This window comes from Physella acuta, unplaced genomic scaffold (assembly GCF_028476545.2).
Source record: "Physella acuta isolate Inbredline_101_S28 unplaced genomic scaffold, ASM2847654v3 ptg000950l, whole genome shotgun sequence".
NCBI lineage: Eukaryota > Metazoa > Mollusca > Gastropoda > Physidae > Physella > Physella acuta.
Genome location: NW_026732467.1, coordinates 200,207 through 224,087, shown reverse-complemented (window position 1 = coordinate 224,087; position 23,881 = coordinate 200,207). Strand labels below are relative to the sequence as shown.

Below are 23,881 nucleotides of genomic sequence, written 5' to 3'. Positions count from 1 at the left end.
TTAATGAGCAACGTGCGCATCACATTAATTCATTATTCCTTATACTATAGTAGACAATACGTTTTAGGAACAAGGCAGATGAAGTAGAGCTCATCTGTTACACTTTATTATAAAGTACACGGGGTTAAACATTAACTGGCAATCGGGTTAACCTTCCGTAATCAGCCCTCAAACTATGCCAAGTACACGTTAGTGCTGGGTGAATTCAAAGGACGTCTAAGAGAATCCAAACCTGAAAAAGAACCCGACACATTTGTGTTAGCTATCGTTCGTTCTACCTCTCGACAACGTAAATGAGCTCCTTGGAACTTAGCGAAACCAGTGCCGCGTTATTGTCATATGTTCGTTTTCATCTTTCAAATCCTTTTCTTGTTCTAACGAAGTTTAATTGTGTGTTACTCAGTGGCGTCACTAGGTTGGGTGTCACCCGGTGCGGTAACCGAGGGTGTCACCCCCACCCCTCTCCCTCTTTCCAATAATTTTAAATTTTAGGTTAGGTGCCATCTCTCTCCCTCTACTATTCACTTATTTTAACTATATAAAACATTGTTTAGACAGTCAATTTTATTAATTTTTTTTGTCATGGTGTCACCCCTCCCCTTAAATAGTGTTACCCGGTGTGGACCGCACCCCCACCCCCTAGTGACGCCATTGTTATTATTGTATTTGCTGACAGCAATAAACTGTTTTCTTTCATCTTTCCAGTGCTGTCCATATTTACCTTGATGGTCGACTCCAGTGCTGGGTTGTTCTTCAGTGAGTCAGCTTCAACTTATCGGTTTCGACCAGGGTTTCTTTCGGGCATCTCGCCACCCCCTCCCCTACCACCCTTAGCACGCCCACTGCATCCGGACGAAAAAAAAATTATACAGAAAATATATAATTTAATGAATGCCCTCTTCGAGGGGTTTTAACTGCCGCATCCCACCGGAGAAAAATGTCGGAAAGAAACCCTAGTTTCCACATTTAATTAAGTCAACTCTCAAATTAAATTAAGAGTGTGACGAATGTGACGTCACCCTCTCCTCCATATCACACCTAGCCTTTAATACCGTCCATACCCTCTCCCCTTCTCTCGGGAGTGCGACGTCATTTATTGTCGACACTTGCAGAGAAACTTTAAGAACTCGAGCTAATGTTTGATTTATAACACTTAATTTAAAGTAAGCTATAGCAATATAGTAGGGTTTTTTTTCTTGTTTATCGTAAAAAGAAAAGGTTTATTTATGGTTTAAATCGTACAGTTATTATTTCATATATAACTTAAATTTATGAAACAGAATAGAATGTTTGTTTAATGATAATCAAATAAAACTGATTAATCTAAAAATTTTAACGATGAAAAAAATCATTTTTTCTGTCAAAAGATTTCTTCTACATGCAAGTATTAAAAACGAAAATAATAATTTTAAATAATTTCAGAACAATAAAGCAGATTTTAAAATCTGAGTATGTTTTAGGTTAATTCCACAGAGATAAGTGAAGATACTATAGATACCTTTCTTATACTTAAGTAGAAAAATGTTCACATCATTTTCAAGGCACCGCACTTCCACTGTTTGCATGAATTGTTTTTTTTTTCTTTTTAATTAGCCCTATATAATTTTTGTTTTAATTTTTTAGTAATTAGTCCTCTTCAACTATAATTATAAATAGTATATCTCTTATATAGCTTTTAAAATTATCTATTTAATCATTAGCTTATGAACTTAGTTGTATCAAAATTACCTATATTTTCTAACACTTCTTAGCTTTTTATGTATTGCACATTACACATCTTATATATCTATTACACAAGTAATCACCGTATAGCCTAAATATATTTTTTTCTTTCTTTTCCCATTGAACTATGTAATTTGTGTAATTATTTAATATTATTTTTAATTTATTCAATTTTTTTTTTAAACCTTTTTTTTATCTTACTGCAAGCAGACTTTAATTTGCAATTTTGTTTCGATTTCTTATTTTTTTTTAAACTTCAGCTAATATATCCTACTCCACGCTTTGGAAGCCTATATATAGCACAAGTTTTCCCGATTTCACCTGGGCTTTCCCGACAACTCAACCACTCACCCAACCCTCCACAGCAACAGACCTCACCCCCGCGACGTCCTCGGTCGTGACCCCTGCCCCGTCGAGCACCCCCAGCGAGACCCCCGGGATCGTGACGGGCAGTGGCGCAGCTGGTAGCGTAGTCGGGGACACAACAACAAAGGCGTCACAGAGTACCACGTCTGTAAACCAGAGCAGTGGGTATGCTGGTACCGCACCTGGCACCAACAGCGGTGCGGATCTATTTCCTGCTAGTTCCACACCAACGTCCACCACACCGACCAAATCTGCTGAAATAGCCGGCAGCGCTTCATCAAACACATCCACTCCATCCACTGCGGTTGATCCGACTACAACAACCCCATCCACCACAGCGGCAACTACTACGACGACAAAACCTGTAATGTCGGGGCTTCTTCCAATCACAGCTTCAACTTCTCAAAGCCCACCATCAAGCCCACCAACAAGCCCACCAACTGTTACCACAACTACCTCTCCATTGAATACATCAACTGCCAATGCTCAAACAAGCCCACCTTCTAATTACTGGTTACTTCAATCAACCTCCTTACAAAACAGCACAACAACCTCACCACCATTCAGCACCACAAGCCCACCAACAGCCACAACAGCCACACAACCCAAACCCAGCACCAACACCAACACATCAACATCTAGTATCTCTTCACCTTCAACTTCCGGAACCAATACCTCATCTCCTAGCAACGCATCATCCCCCCCAAACGGAACCGCAACCGCTCAAACCACAACCACCAACACTCCCACCAACCAAACCACAACCACCAACACTCCCACCAACCAAACCACAACCACCAACACCCCCGCCAACCAAACCACAACCACCAACACTCCCACCAACCAAACCACAACCACCAACACCCCCGCCAACCAAACCACAACCACCAACACCCCCACCAACCAAACCACAACCACCACACCATCACCCACAACGCCCAAAACCACCGCATACTCTAACGGCCTCCTCTTCCTCTACTACCTCGCCATCCCTCACACTACCGACGACACCCGCTACCACCCTAACTCCACACTGTCAGCCTACATCACCATCACCACACCAGAACGGAACGCCACCATCCTCGTCAAGTCTCCAGTATTCCCAGAGCAGCTTTTCATGTTGGCGCCAAGTCAGGAACTCACCTTCTCCGTACCCTTAGGACTTGTCCACGAGTTCTCCGGCAAATCCAGAAAAGGAATATCCGTTTCGTCATCAGTTTTCGTCCATGTATTTTTGTACACGAAAATTACTTTTGTTGAAAGTAAGTATTACACGGTTTTATGGGTTAAATGTAATAGTAATTATAATTTAATAGTAAAAAATCATAATGTATAAATGAAATGTAACAGGGGTCATCCATAAATGACGTCACGCTTTTTTTTAACGATTTTTACCCCCCCCCCCCTCCCCTCCGTCACACATCATCACAAAAAGCCAGACCCTTACCCCTAAAATGACGTCACACCTCAGCCTCAGTTGAATTTTTTTTAAACATCGATATTTTTTTTCAAAATCTTGTCTGAACTTTGTCAAAATAGAGTATTTTAATCAATTCCTATTACAATTTATTAAAACTGTTTTCTAAAACGCGAAATAACGCCTAAAATTCGTTTTCTAACCTTGCAAAAATGCAAAAGTGTGACGTCGCACCATCAGAACCCCCCCCCCCTCCCCCTCATCACACACCGTCACAAAATTAGGGACCCCCCCTCCCCCCTACGAGTGTGACGTCATTTATGGACGACCCCACAGTAACTATTATAATGTTATATTAAAAATGTAATGTTAATGTAACGTAAAAGTTAATATAACTTTAAATATAACGTTTTGTAAATATAATGTATTGGTAAATATCGTGTAATAATTAATATAAAATAGATTAAATGTAAAAGTAAATATTTTATGTAATAGTAAACATGTGATCATAATGTAAAGTAATAGTTAACATAAAGTAAAAGTAAATATAAGGTAATAGTAAATTAAACAATAATGAAATGTGTGTTAAACGTTGATTGTCGAAATTCCAACCACTTCTATTTGAAATGAATATTGGAGTATTTGAGATTGTTAAACGCGTGAATTCGATCTGTAATGATTTATCCGTGCCAAGGAATGAAGGTAATGAGGCCGGTAAATAATGTAAAAACTAACATTAAGGGGAAATAATGTTTTACTTTAAGTTGTAGCTAGTGAACCTTTACTTAAAAACCATTTAGAAAAATCAACATTCATTATTTAGCTTGTAAACATATTTTATACAGTTTAAATAAAAATTGGTTTTTGAATTATTTTCAAATTAACAAAATAGTTTTTTTTTAACTATAAAAATTGGTGAAATTTATAAAAGCTGAACAGTTACTTTTGTAACTTTACAAATCAAATAAATTAGTTTAAAACAATATGATGACGGTCAGCACTGTATTTTGTTTAGAATGTTAATTGCGAAATTATAAACCCTAAAGTTGGAGGGCAATCAGAAGCCAAAATTTATCAAACACATAACTATTTAATACAAGAGTAGAAGAAAAACATAGCAACAGGTTTTGTCAGTGTAAAAAAGTTATCACGTTTATTGTCTGACAGTGTTGGGATTACAGGTGAAAAAAACAATTACACTGGTAATTTTTTAAAAAGTGTCAGTCTGAGTGAACTATAAAAATGAACAGTAGTTCACATCAAGATTATATATAATACCTTTTTCCAAATAACACAATAGTCAATAAATAAAGGAAATTATTTACATTTTTATATATAAGCCTTTTACATACTTTTTCAATTTTTGGTCCTTTTTAGCTTTCATCTAGAACAGGGGTCTCCAAACTACGGCCCGCGGGCCGGATGCGGCCCGCGAGGTCTTCTCATCCGGCCCGCGAAGATCTTTTTGTCGAAAGAAAAGAAAAATGTTTGTTGGAGGTGGCTAAGAAAAAATTCAAAAGAAACTGAAAATGTAGCATTGAAGTAAATGTGGCCAGTTGCCCAGCAACTGACCTCCTTAAAGACAAGTTCAATGAAAAGCGGGCGGATTTATCACTATTTACCCAAGGAAGACGTTCCCAATATTAAAACTTTTGCATCAAAATACTTTCCAAATTTTAGGACAACATACAAACTTTAACAAGAATGAAGTAGGCCTACGTGAAGAACAATTTGAGAACAAACTTGGACCTCAAGCGTGTTGTCGGCCCGCGACAGTGTTTCTTTCAGACTTTTTTCTTCGGTGGGGAAGCTTGAAATGTGTATATATATATATATATATATATATATATATATATATATATATATATATATATATATATATATATATATATATATATATATATATATATATATATACAGTTCCGTTGGGGGGGGGGGGAGTTCCGCCCCCCGAAGAGATGCTCGGAAGAAACTCTGGCCCCCGAACTTATATTTGATAGTTAATACGCTCAGTGACCAAAATAAAATGTAATTTGTGTGAAAAAAAAAATAAACCCTGCAATAAAGCTTTGACTATTTTTAAAATAGAACATTTAATCAACATTTTATTACACACTAGCGTACCCGTCCCCGCGCGTTGCCGCGGGAATAGAAAAAAGTCCGACGAAATATATAAGAAGGGTTTCATCCATGCGTTACGAATCCTATATTCTTAGACGCGTGACCTTGTTTTCTAAAAGTGTGTTATTTAAATGAAAACAATGCCTGCGCTTGGATCATAAATACCGGGACACGGGTTTACCTACGCTACCGCATGAAAACCTTCAGTGTACATTAATCACTCACCGAAATAACGAGGTAGAACACACTTCGGTGACCGCCCATGTGTCAGGGGGGTAGAGGGGTGCTCTCAGTAGCCCCCCCCCCCCCACACCCGATAACACTACCTCGTACGGCCCCTGGCTCCTTAAAACTAACAGGCGCCATCGTGCCAAATAACATCATGTTAACAATGATGAAGATTGCGTCATTCGCTAAAGTGACACAAATGAACAGGGTTTTTACTTTAACACGTAAAAAATTATTTGACGCGTTTTAAACTTCAGTGTGACTGATGCAATATGTTAGCGTTGCCAATGGTCTATTATTAGATGCTCGATCTCAATTTCTGATTGGATTGTCTAAAAATAGAGGCTAATTGTATCATTCTAAAAGTGACTAAACTATTTAGATTTTTTTACCTACAGAAGGAAACAACCCAGTTAATAATCTAACCTTGGTTAATTTTTCTGATTATTAAAATAAAACGTATTACATGGCCCTCAGCGCCCCATGTGAGCCTTTTTTGTTTGCAGCCAAATCGCACCCTACCAGGGCGCCGACAGACACGCCTGATTCAATTTAGTGAGTGACAGTTACGGCCCATCTTATCCATTGTCTACCGCACTGTTTTGAACGAACGTAGGTGCCATTGCGCTCACGGGAAAGCCCAGGGCGCCAAATTGAACCCTGCAGGGGCGCCGGGGGACGCGCCTAGTTCGATATAGTCAATGATTATTGTTGTCTGTCGTGTCTTTAGTGTATATCCTTTTTTTAATGAACGTAGGCGCCATAGTGTTCAAAGGAGAGCCCGAGGCGCTTCGAGTCGTGCAATCTACGGGGCGCCGACGGTTGCGCCTCTTGACGTTTTAACGCTGAGTATAGTATTACTCCTTACCCGCTATTCAGGGCGCACGATTAGCGAATGCCACGTGCTAACGTCGCCGCTCTGGAACTCTGGGCGCCAAATTGTGTATTGACGAAAATCGCACCCTCGCAGGCGCCACCCATATCATATTTTCATTATTTCGTTCACAGAAACCTTCTCGGGAGTATTCTCATCAATTACCCAAAGTTTCATGGCACACGGATGAAAGGTGTCGAACCGCATCTGACTTGTATTTGTTATACACCGTAAATAGAGAAAAATCGAACCCTCCCTGTGGAGCCACCCCTGGAAATTTGAAAATGTTTTTTGCGCAGAAATCTCCACAGGAGAGTGTCCTCAACATCTTCCCAAAGTTTGATGGCGATCGCGTGAACGGTGTCACCGCAATTCACTTTTATTATTTTTATATACCGTATATTGAGAAAAATCGCACCCTCCCTTGGCGCCGCCCTTGCGAAATTAAAAATGTTTTTTTTACAGAACACTTCCCTAGAGTGTTCTTATCAACTCACCAAAGTTTCATGACTAGCGGATGAACTGTGTCAAACCAAAATCGACTTTCATTTTTATATACCGCACATAGAGAAAAATAATTGCGCCCTGCAGGGGCGCCACCCCTGTGAATTTGAATTTTTTTTCGCAGAAACCTCTCCAGAAATATTCACAGAAACTTCCCAAAGTTTCACGACGATGTGATGAGAGGTGTAGTAATGCATAAAAGACAGACAGACAGACGGACACACAGACAGACAGACAAACATTGCTTTTTTATAGAGATCTAGATAGATATAAATTAGCATCTTCAGGTTTAGTAATAAAATTGAAATTTACGTTTGGTATATGCATACGTATACCATCTTAAATGAATGAAAGTAGACGTAAGAAAAAAGTATTCCTACTGTAAATCTGTATCAGTCATCACAAGCCGATGATGAAAAATAATACTTGAGCGAACATGGCTAGACAAACTGACGCTGTAAATAAATTATAAAGCAATATTTGATACATTATTTTTGTATTAAAAATAATAATAATAATAATTTATTATTATTATTATATTATTATTATTATTATTATTATTATTGCGCCGTGTTTTTATAACTGCAATGAAATACGTTGTTGATGACAAAGTCACATCGTAATGACTTACTGAGTTCTATATTTAAACACACAAGACTAGCATTGGCCTTTGTGGTTCGAATGTGTTAAAAGCTATGTTAAGCTTTTCAATGTTTTAATAACATTCATATGTAAAACTTCTTTGCGGTACCTCATAACGGAACAGTCTGACGTCTGTTACAGGCGTGGATGTGGTCAGGGTCCAGTCCCTGGGGGTGACGTGTCTGTACCCTCAGGTCATGCTGAGCACCAGCTACGTGGTCGTGACGCCATCCACCGTGGTCAACAGCCCTGACGTCATCAGGACTGTCCGTTTGATGATAGTGTCCAGTGGTGACAATAACACGGTGACTGTCAGGTGAGATGTGTTGTTGTGTGGTTTGATGTGTGGGAGTCCCTGGTGTCTTTTGGTATGGCGTCTTTATTGTGTCCCTTGTCTAGTGTGTCCATTGTGTCTTTGATTTTGTAGAACTTTTGTATCATTGTTCTTGTGTCTTTATTGTGTCCCTTGTCTAGTGTGTCCATTGTGTCTCTGATTTTGTAGTACTTTTGTATCATTGTTCTTGTGTCTTTATTGTGTCCCTTGTCTTGTTTTACTTTTATACTATTTTGCCCATGGTGTTGTTTAACCATTGTGACCCTGGTCTTATGTCACCATTGTGTCCCTGACCTAGTGTCAAGATGGTATCATTGGAGTTACTTCACCATCGTGTCCATGATCTTATGACACAATTGTGTCCCTGTTATTGTGTCCCCATTGTGTCCCTGTTATTGTGTCACCATTGTGTCCCTATTATTGTGTCACCATTGTGTCCCTGTTATTGTGTCACCATTGTGTCCCTGTTATTGTGTCACCATTGTGTCCCTGTTATTGTGTCACCATTGTGTCCCTGTTATTGTGTCACCATTGTGTCCCTGTTATTGTGTCACCATTGTGCCCCTGTTATTGTGTCACCATTGTGTCCTTTTTATTGTGTCACCATTGTGTCCCTGTTATTGTGTCACCATTGTGCCCCTGTTATTGTGTCACCATTGTGTCCCTGTTATTGTGTCACCATTGTGTCCCTGTTATTGTGTCACCATTGTGCCCCTGTTATTGTGTCACCATTGTGCCCCTGTTATTGTGTCACCATTGTGTCCTTTTTATTGTGTCACCATTGTGTCCCTGTTATTGTGTCACCATTGTGCCCCTGTTATTGTGTCACCATTGTGTCCCTGTTATTGTGTCACCATTGTGTCCCTGTTATTGTGTCACCATTGTGCCCCTGTTATTGTGTCACCATTGTGCCCCTGTTATTGTGTCACCATTGTGTCCCTGTTATTGTGTCACCATTGTGTCCTTGTTATTGTGTCACCATTGTGTCCCTCGTCTTGTGTCCATTGTGTCCCTCGTCTTGTGTCCATTGTGCCCCTCGTCTTGTGTCCATTGTGTCCCTGGTCTTGTGTCACCATTGTGTCCCTCGTCACGTGTCATGTGTCACTATATAACTGTGTCAACATTGCGTCCCTGGTACTGTGCCACTATTGTGCCCATGGCCTTGTGTCAAAACTGTGTCTTAGACTTGTGTCAACATTATGCTGCTGGTTTTGTGTCACCATTATTTCCTGCTCGTGTGTCACCATTCACGTTGTACCTGGCCGTGTGTAACCATTGTGTCCCTGGTCTTGTGTCACCATCGTGTACATGGTCGTGTGTCACCATCTTGTCATATATCTGTTTGTAATTGCTCCCAGGCTGTTACATTTACTATCCTCCCTCCCGTCTTGTGTCACCATCTTGTCCTAGATTTGTTTATCCATTGCTCCCGGCTGTTACATTTACTATCCTCCCTCCCGTCCCCACAGGTTTTCCCTCTACAACACCAGCGCCCCCATCTCGTTTACCATGAACCAGGTGCGGGTCGTGGCACCGGAAGTGCTAGACATGGTGCTCAACACCACCGACGTCTACTTCATCGAAAGCGAGGGTGACCTGACGGGGTCAACGGTCACAGCCTCTCTACCGGTGGCAGTGTTTGTGGGGGCAAGGGAGGTCAGTGACCTTTGTTGAACTGTTAATTTTACATTATTTAGTCTGAATTGTTGAATTGAAAAAAAAAAGGAAACTGGGGCAGGGGCACTAACCGCACCAGGTGATACTTGATCGAGATATGCCCCTAGATCAAATCTGCTTTGTTCTTATTGGTCTTGGATGTGTTGACAGAAGATATTTTTTAGAATACAGTTTCCCTTTCAAACCTGACAGTCTATGGGGTTTCTGTGACCTCGGCATGTGAACAGATAGTTTGGTCAGCACTATGCCCACCAGAGTTTCTTCCAGGCATCTCTTCGGGGGGGCGAAGCCCCCCCGAAAAATTTTTACCGCCCCCCCCGAACGAAATGAAATTTATATAATTTATATAGAAAATATATACTTTTAACAGTGTCCGCCCCCCCGAAGAAAGTTTACCGCCCCCCCGAAGATTTCAAGTGCCTCCCCGGAGAAAAAAGTCTGGAAGAAACACTGATGCCCACCCGCCGTTACCTTCCCTAACGTGAGTTAGGTACCTATCAGAGTTGAGCTCTACTGACTTGAACCCGGATTCGAACTCGAGAACTTAATATTATTTTCATCACCCGTCTTCTAAACTAACTATACAGGTAGGTGGAGCTGTGTCGTTTGAGCAACTGTTACCTGTTTTTAACGAGACGAGGCTTTGGAAGATTTGGTCCCCTGTGACGTCACGCAACGTTGCCAGTGATTTCCGGGTAGCCACTGGTCAGGCACAAAATTTTATACACGTGAGCTTGGTTTCGTTTTTTAATTAAAGCATAAAATTATTTTAAAATACTGCTTTCATAACTCTATTTAATAAAGGGGCTTATTCTATAAGTAAGCCAAGAAAGAAAACGGCCTACGCTTATGCCTTAATAAGGGGATACAACCATCTTTTTGTACCATACAGTTTTTTTCGAAAATACTTCTGGGAGTTATTTCCCCTTCTAATGTGTTTTCATTAGAAGACGTTATTTTTTTTTAAATTGATATCTTATTTTAAATTTAATATATTTACCAAACAGTTACTTTATGCAATATTTCTTAAAATATAGACATAGCTTGGTGTTTAAATCCCCCACCATAAACAATTTAGAAAGCAGAAGAAGAAGGAGACAGCTTGTGGGTAGTCATGTGTGTGTGAAGTTGGTTTATCGTTTTGCAAATTTTTACTTATGCGTACTTTTAAAAATCCGTAGTTTTTAACATTAGAAGTTGTTTTTTATTTAAACTTAGAGATCCTCAAATTAATAATATGTCTTCCTTAATTTCAGTCTCATAGAGTAACATGCCATATTCTCTCATGTCACAGCTTTCTTATATCCAGAAAATTTACAGTGAAAAAAATTAAGCTGATTATAACATTTTTTTTGGACGTCTTTGTGTACATACAATTCAGTTTCGAAAATAAAATACTTAAAAAAAAACTTTTTAAAAAACCACGTTTTTCTTGTGGACTAAAAAGTAGAAAATAAATTTTTCTTCCGACCCTAGGGGATCTACCAATGACTGCTCGTAGATTTTGTGCTTCCTCGAGCTGTGCAGGTTTTTGTGATGACTGTTCATACATTTGATGACAAAAAAAGCTAATTTAGGTCTCTAATTGCTAGTTTTTATGATTGCATCTGAAATTGTTAGGCGAAAATAGCCTGCATGCCGAATTTCAGATCTCTAGAGCAATCAGAAGTGGGCTAATTTTCGTTGTCAATTTCGTTAATTTTGAATAAAAGGGCAGTAACTCTGTTTATTTTGTTTTAGGTATGGCGAGACAATCTGACCTATTACCTCCCCTTGGCTGGGGATGCTCTCCATTTTCGAGCGCGGAACAACACTGACGTCACCGCCGACGGGCCAGTATCCGGGATACAGTATTTACGCCGTAACGAGACGGGCGCCGTGGGGCGCGTGGATTGCATGGCGCCCGTGGTGTCTATGAACCTGTGGCGGTCAAGCTACGCCTGGGCCGTGCCTAGAAATATGACGGAACTGTCGACCAACGTCAACGAGAGTGTCGCCCTCTATGTAGTAGTCATCATGGCAGATGTAAGTAGAGGCAGAGGCGTCGCGAGGCCGAGCCTGGGGTGGACACTATTTAAGTGTGACACCAGGACGAAAAATTGCAAAATATATAGAAGAAATCAATGTACACTTATACTAATGTTTTCAATACCAGCTTAAAGATCATTTACTTAAAATTTTAGAAAACTAGAATGCAAATATTTTAACAAGCTTTTATTTAACTCACTTCCTTTGTCTGTCGTCGGTCTGTCTATATCACGGGTTCCCAACCTGGGGGTCGCGACCCCCCTGGGGGTCGCGAAGGTCTTTCTCGGGGGTCGCCAACTGGTATACTAAACCTTAGTAATTTGAAACAAAACATAAATATTTAGAAGAATTTTTGAAATTCGGCTTCATTAACATCACTGGAAATGTAATAGAGAAGAAACAAAGCGCACTGTACAAAGTTGTTCTCAGTCACGAATCTATGAAATCTTCAAAACTAAAACGTCATTTGAGACGAGTCATTCGGAATACACCAAAAAATATATGGAGTTCTTTCGTCGATAAGAAGCTAGTTGCAAACGCCAGAGACTTGATCGAACAGGAAGTTTTCACCAGCATTAGTGCAAGCATCAAATGAAGTCGCGATAGAAAATGCCAATCAAAAAAAAAAAAAAAAACAATAGGAGAAAATCTCATCAAACGCTGCATGTACGTAAATGTTAAATAACACATTTTTATTGAAATTAAGCTTTCACCATTGTTTGCTTTTCAAGATGATAAATCAACAGACGTGAATTCGTGTTCGCAGTTGCTGGTCTGTGTCTATATTCATGCGGATGATAGCATAGATAAAAGAGTTGCTCTTTTGTGAAGATAGCATGGAGAAAAGAAATATCTTTTTTGAAACTGGATGATTAAATTGGGTTAGAACGGCTGTGGGGGTTTGTACGGATGGTGCGCCATCATGTTTAGCTCAAATTTCAGAAAACAGACAAGATTTAGCTCCCTAACCGCTGCCTTAACCAATCGACATCAAGAGTCCATTGCTAGTATAAGTCGTAAATTATATAAAATCTGGAGCCTTCAAAGAACTGAGCAAAAACATTAATATAGATCACGAGGTTCTGCTCTTCTACACTACAGTACGCTGGCTGTCAAACGAAATGTTGTAAATTGTGTTTTCGAATTGAAATCTGAAATCAAATTGTTCTTGGGAGTGCAAAGGAAACAAGGCTTTTTGGTATACTTAAAACGACATAGAGTGGTTAGAGAGAGTATCAAACCTAGCAGATATGTTCGAACATCAAGATAAGCTTAACCTGAAGCTTCAGGGAAAATGAACGAATATTATAACTTTCCATGATAATCTCGGGGCATTTTTATCAAAGCTGCAAAATCGGTAAAGAAAACAAATCTTAGAAATATTGTAAATTTGAGAAACTCTGCAGTGTGGTAGATGAATCTGATTGTGAGATAATTAAAATTTTGAAAGAAGAGATTTCTGGGCATCTTGAATCTCTTGAAAACGAACTGTATCGCTATTTCTCTGAGATGAAAAAAGAAGAATCTGCATTCACGCATTACCCATTCTCTTCTTCCCTTGATGTTGCCAGCATTCCCGATGAATTACAAGATGAATTCTTTGATTTGCAGAATGATTCCGAGTAAGATGAAAAACTGCAGACACAATTTTGGTGTAGTATTCACCATTCATACCCAAACGTAAAATTGATTGACTTTTCGAGAATATATTTTCCACACTATTCTTCGATTAAAAACAAAATTAAGATAATTATAATGACATAGGTTGGCGTTAACAATTTAAAAAAAAAAATTAAAAACTTAACCACGAAAGTTTAGTGAATAGTATGCAATTTAACTCATGCTATTAAAACAGTTATCAAGAGTAGTTCATATTGAAAGTCTACTAGAAAATCTTATTTTAGTGCTTATTAATTTCCATACTAATTTCGGCTTTTTAATTCTATGGGGGTCGCGGGTCACTTAATTTTTATAAAAGGGGGTCGCCACTCGAAAAAGGTTGGGAACCACTGGTCTATATTATATTTTACTATATGTTTAATTAAAGAAACTCATTTACTTTCTACTTTTTAGTGCATTAGTACATAAAAGCTTGTCGTTATTTCAACGTTTAAACATAATATTTTGCACTATTTTGATATTGGAATAAGATTTATAAACTCATTTTTCTCTAGATTAAATTTTTTTGGACATACTGCATTTATCCTCTATGAATTCCAGTCATGTATTAATTCAACTGCATTAATCCTCTATGAATTCAAGACATGTATTGATTCAACTCCATTTATCCTCTATGAATTCAAGTCATGTATTGATTCAAGTCATGTATTGATTCAAGTCATGTATTGATTCAACTCCATTTATCCTCTATGAATTCAAGTCATGTATTGATTCAAGTCATGTATTGATTCAAGTCATGTATTGATTCAAGTCATGTATTGATTCAAGTAATGTTTTGATTCAACTCCATTTATCCTCTATGAATTCAAGTCATGTATTAATTCAACTCCACTTATCCTCTATGAATTCAAGACATGTATTGATTCAACTCCATTTATCCTCTATGAATTCAAGTCATGTATTGATTCAAGTCATGTATTGATTCAACTCCATTTATCCTCTATGAATTCAAGTCATGTATTGATTCAAGTCATGTATTGATTCAACTCCATTTATCCTCTATGAATTCAAGTCATGTATTAATTCAACTCCATTTATCCTCAATGTATTCCAGTCATGTAATGATTCAGCTCCATTTATCCTCTATGAATTCAAGTCATGTATTGATTCAAGTCATGTATGAATTCAACTCCATTTATCCTCTATGAATTCCAGTCATCTATTTATTCAACTCCACTTATCCTCTATAAATTCCAGTCATCTATTTATTCAACTCCACTTATCCTCTATAAATTCCAGTCATGTATTGATTCATCTTTTAACTCCCAGGACAGGAGATCTAGTTTACTGCTGAATGGGGGCGTCTTTCAGCCTGACAACATCTCGTACGTGGAGCCTGTCAAAGATTTTGTGGTCATGACTAAACGGTATGGGGTTAATTTAATTCATGTTTGGTGCTTTAATTATTGGCACACATGCACGAATTTGTTAGTAATTTTATTATGAACAGTGTTTCTTTCAGACTTTTTTTTCTCCGTGGGGGGGGGGGGGGTGGGTCACTTGATATTTTAGTTAGAGGGTGGGGGGCGGGGCGGACAAAATTTTCTTCCCGAAGAGATGCCTGGACGATTTTGAAGCTCTAATATAAGTATTGATAATACAATTCAATGGAATACTAAGATAATGGTTATCAGTAATATGTTGATAAATGGCTTACAGTGAGATAAATCAATAAATAACTACCTGTTTATTCAAGAAAGTTTAAACACAATAAAATTCAAATGCCACCATACATCTATGACTTCTACATTTGGTGTTTCTTTAACATTGCACTGAGTAAAAATGTTTGTTGAAATGAAATCTTTATTCAAAGCATAAATATTGGTAATAATTTTTAACGCGAATTTTTAATAAATATAAAAAACAAATTTAAAAAAACGCATAATTATTCATTTTATTTAAATGCAGTATTATTATTTTTTGTTATTTCCCTTTATTAATATTAATTGAGTTGTTTCCCTTATATTTTTAGCATCTCTAGCGGTTTCCACCAAATCCTGAGCAACGGGTCCTTTGTGTTTGGAGCGTTCATATACGGCGAGCACATACGAACCAGTTTCTGTACAGGCATCGGCGTCCAGAATTTTGTAAGTCGCCAGGGGCACCTTGGGCATAGCTATAAATAGAAACAGAAAAAATATTTTTTAAAGAAAAAAAAAAAGAAACAGAATATAAGGGGACACAAATTGATATTTCGCAGTTTGGAATTTTGAGCCGTAAATCTACCTGTTCGGACCTATCGGTCATTAGAAACGTTTTTCAGACTCAAGCACGGGATTCGAACACGAGACTTGTGAGTTTGCAGTCACGAACTCTACCGCTCGACTATGTTGTCCCGATGCATTTTGTAACTGAAATCCTGTAACATTGATAAAATATTGCAGTTTTTTTTTTTAATTGAACGCTAAGGATAAAATAAAAAACGTATAGACCTAGGGCTATTTTGAAAGTTTTGAAAATGGCGAAAGCCCCCCCCCCCTCCTCCCCTCTTACACGTGAAGAATTTCAAAAATAAAATAAATAACTGGATTAATAAAAATAAACTTTAGAGGGCAGTAATGGCAACAATTCGATTAGGGACAACCAATGTTTCTTCCAGACTTTTTTCTCCCGTGGGGGGGGGGGGGGGGGCATTTTCCGGAGGAGGGATTAGGGGGGGGGCGGACACTGAGCTGACCCCCGAAGAGATGCCTGAAAGAAACTCTGGGGACAACGTTCTAACCTTAAACGTTGTAGTCGTGTTATTCTAAAGCTAAAACTACTCTTAGTTGTGGGTTTTTTTTCTTTCAGAAATACAACCTGATTGACCTTGGGCGTTTCCCTATCTCTGGCAACGATCTGATCACAACGCCTTATGTATTCCTGACAACCACCACTACAACGGTCTACACAACTAGTGCGATGCCATCCAGCACAATCGCTAACGTGACGTCACCAGGGGCAAGTGCGTCACCAAGCCAGACATCAACCACCACGGGGTATACAACGTCATCAAACACGCCGACGGTCACGTCATCGAACACGCGAGCGTCAGCAAACTCAACATCTGCTACGTCATCAGTGACGTCGCCTCCGCCGGCGTTGCCGTGTCTGCCGACGGGCACGCTGACGAACCTCACCAAGGAGGAACTGAGCGAAGTCCTCAACGACATCAGGGAGGCGCTGTACGTGGACACCAAATCCCTGTCGTCGACCGTCCGGAAGTTGATCAGCATGGACGACGAGAGGCCGTCGTCCCAGGGCATCGGGGCATTGGGCATATCCATCATCGCCACGGTCTTGGTGCTCATGGTGGCTGGTGACGTCATGCATGCTGGGTACTGGCTGTGGGAGCTCATTTTTAGAAGACCTCAAACGATGTAAACAAAAACAAAACAAAAAGTAAGAAAAAGAAACATACCAATGTGTTGTTAAAAAATAACTAAAGATGGAAGCCTAAAGCATAAAGTGCCACTTCTACCCACGGTCAGTTTTTAACGAAGGTCTAATTCAATATGTGGGTATAGCTAATTGAAAAAAAAATAGATTTTTAAAATTTAAATCCACGATGAACGAAGTGTCTAATTAATGTCTACGTCAGTGGTGTTCATTAACAGGTGTTTCTTCCAGACTTTTTTCTGGGAGGGGGGAGTGAGGGAGACTTGAAATTTTTTAAGGGGGGGGGGGAGACTCTTCGGGGGGGGGGGTAGGGTGGCGTACTCTGTTAAAAGTATATATTTTCTATATCAATTTCATTTCGCTCGGGGGGGGGGGGGGGCGGTAGACTTGTTTCCCCCCCCCCCCTCCGAGGAGATGCCTGGAATATTTTTTGTTCATAAACTCAACACTTCATTGATCGTAAATCATGAAGGAATAAAACAGACGTGTAAAATAGCAATCTATACACCTCAGCAAAACAACGATTGTCTAATTGTCAGACAAAACATGCAAATAATATGCGAAAATGAAGTGTCAACTTGAATTTAGTTACGTGTAATATTTTTGACTTTGTATTTTCATCTCGTGTCTATTAATTAGTGTATGTTGACATTTTTTTTAATTTTTATTTTGCGAAGTTCAATTACCATAAGTCTTATACTAGAATTAATAAAATAATGTATTCATATAATCATTTGATGGGTGGGGGGGGGGGGTCTAGGGTAAACCCCTTTCACACATTTCTAGATGTTAAAAATGTAACATCCCCTTCTTCCCCCCCCCCCTTTCCAAAGAAAACAACAACTAAGAACCAACAATAAACAAACAAAAACAACAATTAAAAATCTGGCAGCTAGAGACGACTATGGTTATGTGTCATGTATGCTTATCTTATTATTCTTATGTATATCATCAGAACGTTTGTAAAATTAATATAATTGGACAAAAGCGTATACAATAAACATTCTCAGCTAATAGTGAAAAAACACAATTATATTTTTAATTTCCATGATTTTTTATTAGCACAAACAAGAAACGGCGCGAGCCTGCTTCTGTAGGCAGCACAAATCAATAGTGACGTTATCAAAGGGCTAATAATATTATAAAACCCTCTCTTAGTTTGTGCATGGATAAAATTACACAGGAATATGTTAGCAACAATTAAACAGTTTTTTCTTCTTTTGCTTCTTACTTTTTACACACATTCTATTGACGTGTCTAATTATTGAAAAAAAAAATCAAAAACTTCTTTTTTAAAATTTTTTTAAAGATTCTAATAAACTATTATTTTAAATATTGTAAAATGTGTTTGGTTAATTATAGTTGTATAAAAAAATGAATGTGTATGATGTGTGTGATTCAGCGCAGTTCCATTGTTGATAGGCAGACTTCAGTAGTTTTATTAGTCTGTGCGAGATTTTCTTAAAGGTCGCACCATCTGTTTATCAGACTCTTTTGAAGTTAAATACTTGAACTAAATTTTAACCCGTTTCAAATGAACCTATTTGTTTTACACTTTTTATTAGATATGTGTATTTCCGACGACATCGCAAGAATATCTAATTTTCATTCCAATTATATGTACAATATTTACTTATCTTTTGAGTCGACCGCCCCCCCCCCCCCCAAATGGAAACGTCAAACAGTAATTCCCCGGCATCTTTCGGGGGGGGGGGGGCGAAGAAAGTCAACCACCCCTCGGACGAAATGGAATTTATGTAGAAAATATACTTTTACCTGTGTCCTCTCCCAACCCCACCCCCAACCCCCTCTTCTCTCGAAAATATCAAGTTCCCCCCCCCCCCCCCAAAAAAAAAGTCTGAAAGAAACACTGGTAATTCCCTGATAAGCCTCCCATCTACGCAAGTCTTCGATGGATGCCATAAATAAAATATGATCTCTGAAACTATCTAGTTCAACTTATTTTTTCCGAACTTTGAGTACTCAAATTAACCTTCTAATGTAAATAGCAATCTTGTGAATGTGTTGAAGGGAGGTAGTTTTTCAGTCTCAAAAGTCACATACTGATTCCATTGAATAACTTCCTGTTTCTTAACAAATGTAAATATCACTCTTGTGAACTCAAATCAGGTTCGTCGATTTCGGTCCTGAAGTTGACAAATTGATTTGATAGAACAACTTCCTCTTTTTAAGATGCCTGCCTTATCCTCGCTATGTGTATTTGCTGATCGGTCAAGACCCCTCCTCCTCCCCCCCCCCCCTACCCTACACAAATCACTGCCAACTTGAGAACAAGACTTAGGAGAAATTAAAAAAATGAAATTAATTTATTTCAGCACGTGTCTCGTCAACGGGCGTTTACTCTAATTTACTTCCGGTTTTGAGTTTCCGATTTAAAAATAGAATAAACGCGATTTTTATATTATTTTTCATGCGCTTAAGCTATCAAGTTATTATAGTTTTGGGGGTCGTCCATAGATGACGTCACACTCGTAGGGGGAGGGGATCCGTAATTTTGTGACGGTTCGCCCAGGACGAACTATCAATTTTGCACCCCCACCCCAAAATTAGGTCTATATATTAAATATGCCTACATTTATTCGCGATGGTTAGAATTCAACCCCACCTCCCTAATTTGGAAAGGTCGGGGCGCTTTTTACCAGTCACTTTGCCTTTTTATTTTAGTGTCACACAATTGTTGTATAAAACAATTAAATAAGTCCGTAATTTAAATTTCGAACATTTCAAACGGTTACCTAATTTTAATGTTGATTTAGTGATCGCTCCAGCGCACGACGGGGCGTTCCAAAACACGTGAAATTTTGATTTTTAATAGGGCTTGTAAGTCTTGTTTTCTCCGACTTAGAACTAGAAATTTATTCTGGTGTATAGAGTTTTGTAATGACGGGGTGTACAAAGTATTGAACTTGTTTGGTAAGTTTTGATGAATCTTTTAGATTTGGGAGTAACGGCGGAAGGTTGTTGCTGATATGGTTTCGTAGGTATAAAGCATCGAAGTGTTAAAGTGTCGTATTTTGTATTTTGCTGTTGTGTAGTTGTAGATCCAGTGGAATCTGATTGTAGTAGAGAAATGAGAATGTAGGCGATGATGTATCGTTGTTCTGGAGTCCGGGAGTATCGAGCCTTGCGGTATTCAGGTATCGAAGTGTGTTGACTGTTAACGTGTAGTAGTAGGTCCAGTGAAATCGTTGTTGATTGGGAGTATCGTTTGTAGAGCTTGGTGAAGTTAAGCGAGGTGGTGGCGTAGTTCTGGAGCATCGAGTCTAGTTATGTTTAGGTATCGAAGTTTGATATGTGTTGTGAATGTAGTAAAGTATATCGAGTAGTCGAATTTATCGTAAGTTAGATTATTTCAATTCTAGAAGGAATACTCTACAAAAATTTCAAGTGATTTTTGTGCACGATTACAATACTTTCTCTATACTTCGTATATACGAGAAAGTAAAAAGGTATGCATTCTCTAGATGAAAAAATATTTAGTTTTTTTTAAATCTATATTACCACTCTTAAAGTATTAATATACAGTATTATAATTATATAGGCTGGAATTTATAACTGACCGTAAACTTTGTTTTTTTTTTTTTAAATTACATATTTTTTTATTTAATCAATAATTACTGCAATGTCGTAATCACTTACGACTTACGACATTTTTCTTTATTGTTTTTGAAAAGGTGTCCCTTTAATTAGGGCAGTGGTTCCCAACCTTTTTCGAGTGGCGACCCCCTTTTATAAAAATTAAGTGACCCGCGACCCCCATAGAATTAAAAAGCCGAAATTAGTATGGAAATTAATAAACACTAAAATAACATTTTTTTAGTAGACTTTCAATATGAACTACTCTAGATAACTTTTTTAATACCATGAGTAAAATTGCATACTATTCACTAAACATTCGTGGTTAATTTTTTTAAGCATTTTTTTTTTTGTTAACGAAAATCTATTATCGAAAAGTTAATCAATTTTACGATTGGGTATGAATGGTAAATACTACACCAAAATTGAGTGTGCAGTTTTTTTATCTTACGATTCTACAAATCAAATAATTCCTCTTGTAATTCATCGGGAATGCTGGCAACATCGAGGGAAGAAGAGAATGGGTAATGCGTCAATGCAGATTCTTTTTTTTTTAGCTCAGAGAAATAGCGCTGCAGTTCGTTTTCACTTGATTCAAGATGCCCAAAAATTTCTCTTTCAAAATTTTAATTATCTCACAATTAGATTCATCTACCACACTGCAGAGTTTCTCAAATTTACAATATTTCCAAGATTTATTTTCTTCGCCGATTCTGCAGCTTTGATAAAATTCCCCGAGATAATCATGGAAAGTGATAATATTCGTACATTTTCCCTGAAGCTTCAGGTTATGCTTATGTTGATGTTCGAATATTTCTGCTAGGTATGATACTCTCTCCAACAACTCTATGTCGTTTTAAGTATACCAAAAGGTCTTGTTTTCTTTGCACTTCCAAGAACAATTTGATTTCAGATTTCAATTCAAAAACACGATTCACAACAATTCGTTTGACAGCCAGCGCACTGTAGTGTAGAAGAGCAGAACCTCGTGATCTTTATTCAGGTCTTTGCTCAGTTCTTTGAAGGCTCCAGATTTTTATATAATTTACCACTTATACTAGCAATGGAGTCTTGAAGGCGATTGGTGAGGGCAATGGTTAGGGAGCTAAATCTTTTCTGCTTTCTGAAAGCTCGATTTTGACCTAAACATAGATGGTGCGCCATCCGTACAAACCCTCACAGCCGTTTTAACCCATTTTAATCATCCAATTTAAAAAAAAAAACGTTTTTATTGTCTCCATGCTATCTTCACAAAAGAGCAACTCTTCTTTGCTATCATCCGCATGAATATAGACAAAGACCAGCAACTGCGAACACGAACTCACGTCTGTTGATTTATCAACTTGAAAAGCAAACAATGGTGAAAGCTTAATTTCAATAAAAATGTGTTATTTAACATCTACGGACATGTAAGAATTAACTTCACCATATTCAACATGCAGCGTTTGATGAGATTTTTCCTATTGTGTTTTTTTTTTTTGCTTGGCATTTTCTGGCGCGTTTTCGTGTGATGCTTGCACTAATGCTGTGTTTCCTTGGTGAAAACTTCCTGTTAGATCAAGTCTCTGACGTTTGCAACTAGCTTCATACCGACGAAAGAACTCCATATCTTTTTTGGTGTGTTTCGAATGACTCGTCTCAAAAGACGTTTTAGTTTTGAAGATTTCATAAACTCGTGACTGAGAAAAACTTTGTACAGTACGCTTTGCTTCTTCTCTATTCCCTTTCCAGTGATGTTAATGAAGCCGAATTTCAAAAATTCTTCTAAATACTTATGTTTTGTTTCAAATTACTAAGGTTTAGTATACCAGTTGGCGACCCCCCAGAAAGCCCTTCGCGACCCCCCAGGGGGGTCGCGACCCCCAGGTTGGGAACCCGTGAATTAGGGGATCCAAAATTTTTGAAAATTTAACTTTTTGTGCACTGACTAGAAAATTGTCATCAAAATTTAATAGAAGTATGTTATTATAAAACTACCACGTTTAGACTTTCAAACAACACCTACACTTAAATAGTCAGTCAATAAAATATATTAATTGAAACTGTTACATAGCTAAAATATAAAAGATTTGTTATTATTATTACGTAATGAAATTTAGAGCGTTTTATTGTGTTTTTCAAGCATGTCTTAGTTACACTTGATTAATTTAGCTATTCTTGTTAAAGTTATTTCCCTTGAATGAAATTTTATTTGGATTTCCAAATGGGAGATAATTCGTTGCTTAACTTTACATTCATTTCAAATTCCTACACCTTATGTTGACCGCTTACTTATAAATACCAATTTAAGTTATTATTTGTAATTGTAAAAATTATGTAGAGCAGAAGTTCTTAACAAAATAGTTTGGTATTTTTTTTTAGCTCCGGTAAAAAAAAACTTTTTTAATACTCGTTAGAAAACAGTTATTTTTTTACAGCTTTATTAAGATACATCCGCATATGCATTTCCACTAAAAACATTGGTGAAAAAATCTTGGTAACTGTGACAACGGCGGCCATCTTGAAAAATTAACCCCTTCGTAGGTTTTCCACCATTCATAAAATATTACATTTTAAGCCCAATAAACAATTAATTCATAATCTTCTTCCATATTTTGAATTTTCAAAATGTGTGTCCGTTCAAAACACTAGTTTTAATGCCCCAAAATTCCCCAAAGTTTAGTGTTTTGAACGGACACAAATTTTGAAAATTCATAAAAAATTAGTTTGAAGATATGCACTTAAAATTTTTAGCTGATTACCCCAAAATATGGAAGAAGATTATGAATTAATTGTTTATTGGGATTAAAATGTAATATTTTATGAATGGTGGAAAACCTACGAAGGGGTTAATTTTTCAAGATGGCCGCCGTTGTCATAGTTACCAAGATTTTTTCACCAATTTTTTTTAGTGGAAATGCATATGCGGATGTATCTTAATAAAGCTGTATAGAAATAACTGTTTTCTAACGAGTATTAAAAAAGTTTTTTTTACCGGAGCCTTCCCCCTTAACCAGTTGAAAAACAAATAACATCAGTAGCAGTTGTAGATTGCAATACTTAATGTTAGTAGAAATACATTATGAGATAGTGCAACAAATGCGTCTAAAATCGTCTTAGTCGCAAATTAATCACCTAATTAATTATCTTTTTCATATTTTTCACCCTCTCCTAAAGGATTCATATATAAGAATTGTACGCTGGAATCTGTAACATTTATAACCTTTTATTTTTCAAAAACAAAAAAAAAAATCGTTACATATTAATATTCACTCAATACAGATATTTTACAATTATAACTAAAGACCGTCAAGCTTAAAACAGGTAAGTTCTG

The 23,881-nt window shown here is 37.7% G+C and overlaps 1 protein-coding gene across 1 annotated transcript; it reads left to right on the top strand.

Moving 5' to 3' along the window:
- The first annotated feature begins 2,455 nt into the window (after nucleotides 1–2,455).
- LOC131953765 (mucin-5AC-like) lies at nucleotides 2,456–16,956 on the top strand. Its single transcript, XM_059317123.1, has 8 exons — nucleotides 2,456–2,729; nucleotides 3,129–3,350; nucleotides 8,016–8,190; nucleotides 9,678–9,864; nucleotides 11,626–11,910; nucleotides 14,863–14,960; nucleotides 15,566–15,680; nucleotides 16,384–16,956. Exons 1-8 carry the CDS (start codon nucleotides 2,456–2,458, stop codon nucleotides 16,954–16,956), a joined length of 1,929 nt encoding a protein of 642 aa, XP_059173106.1.
- Nucleotides 16,957–23,881: the final 6,925 nt, after the last annotated feature.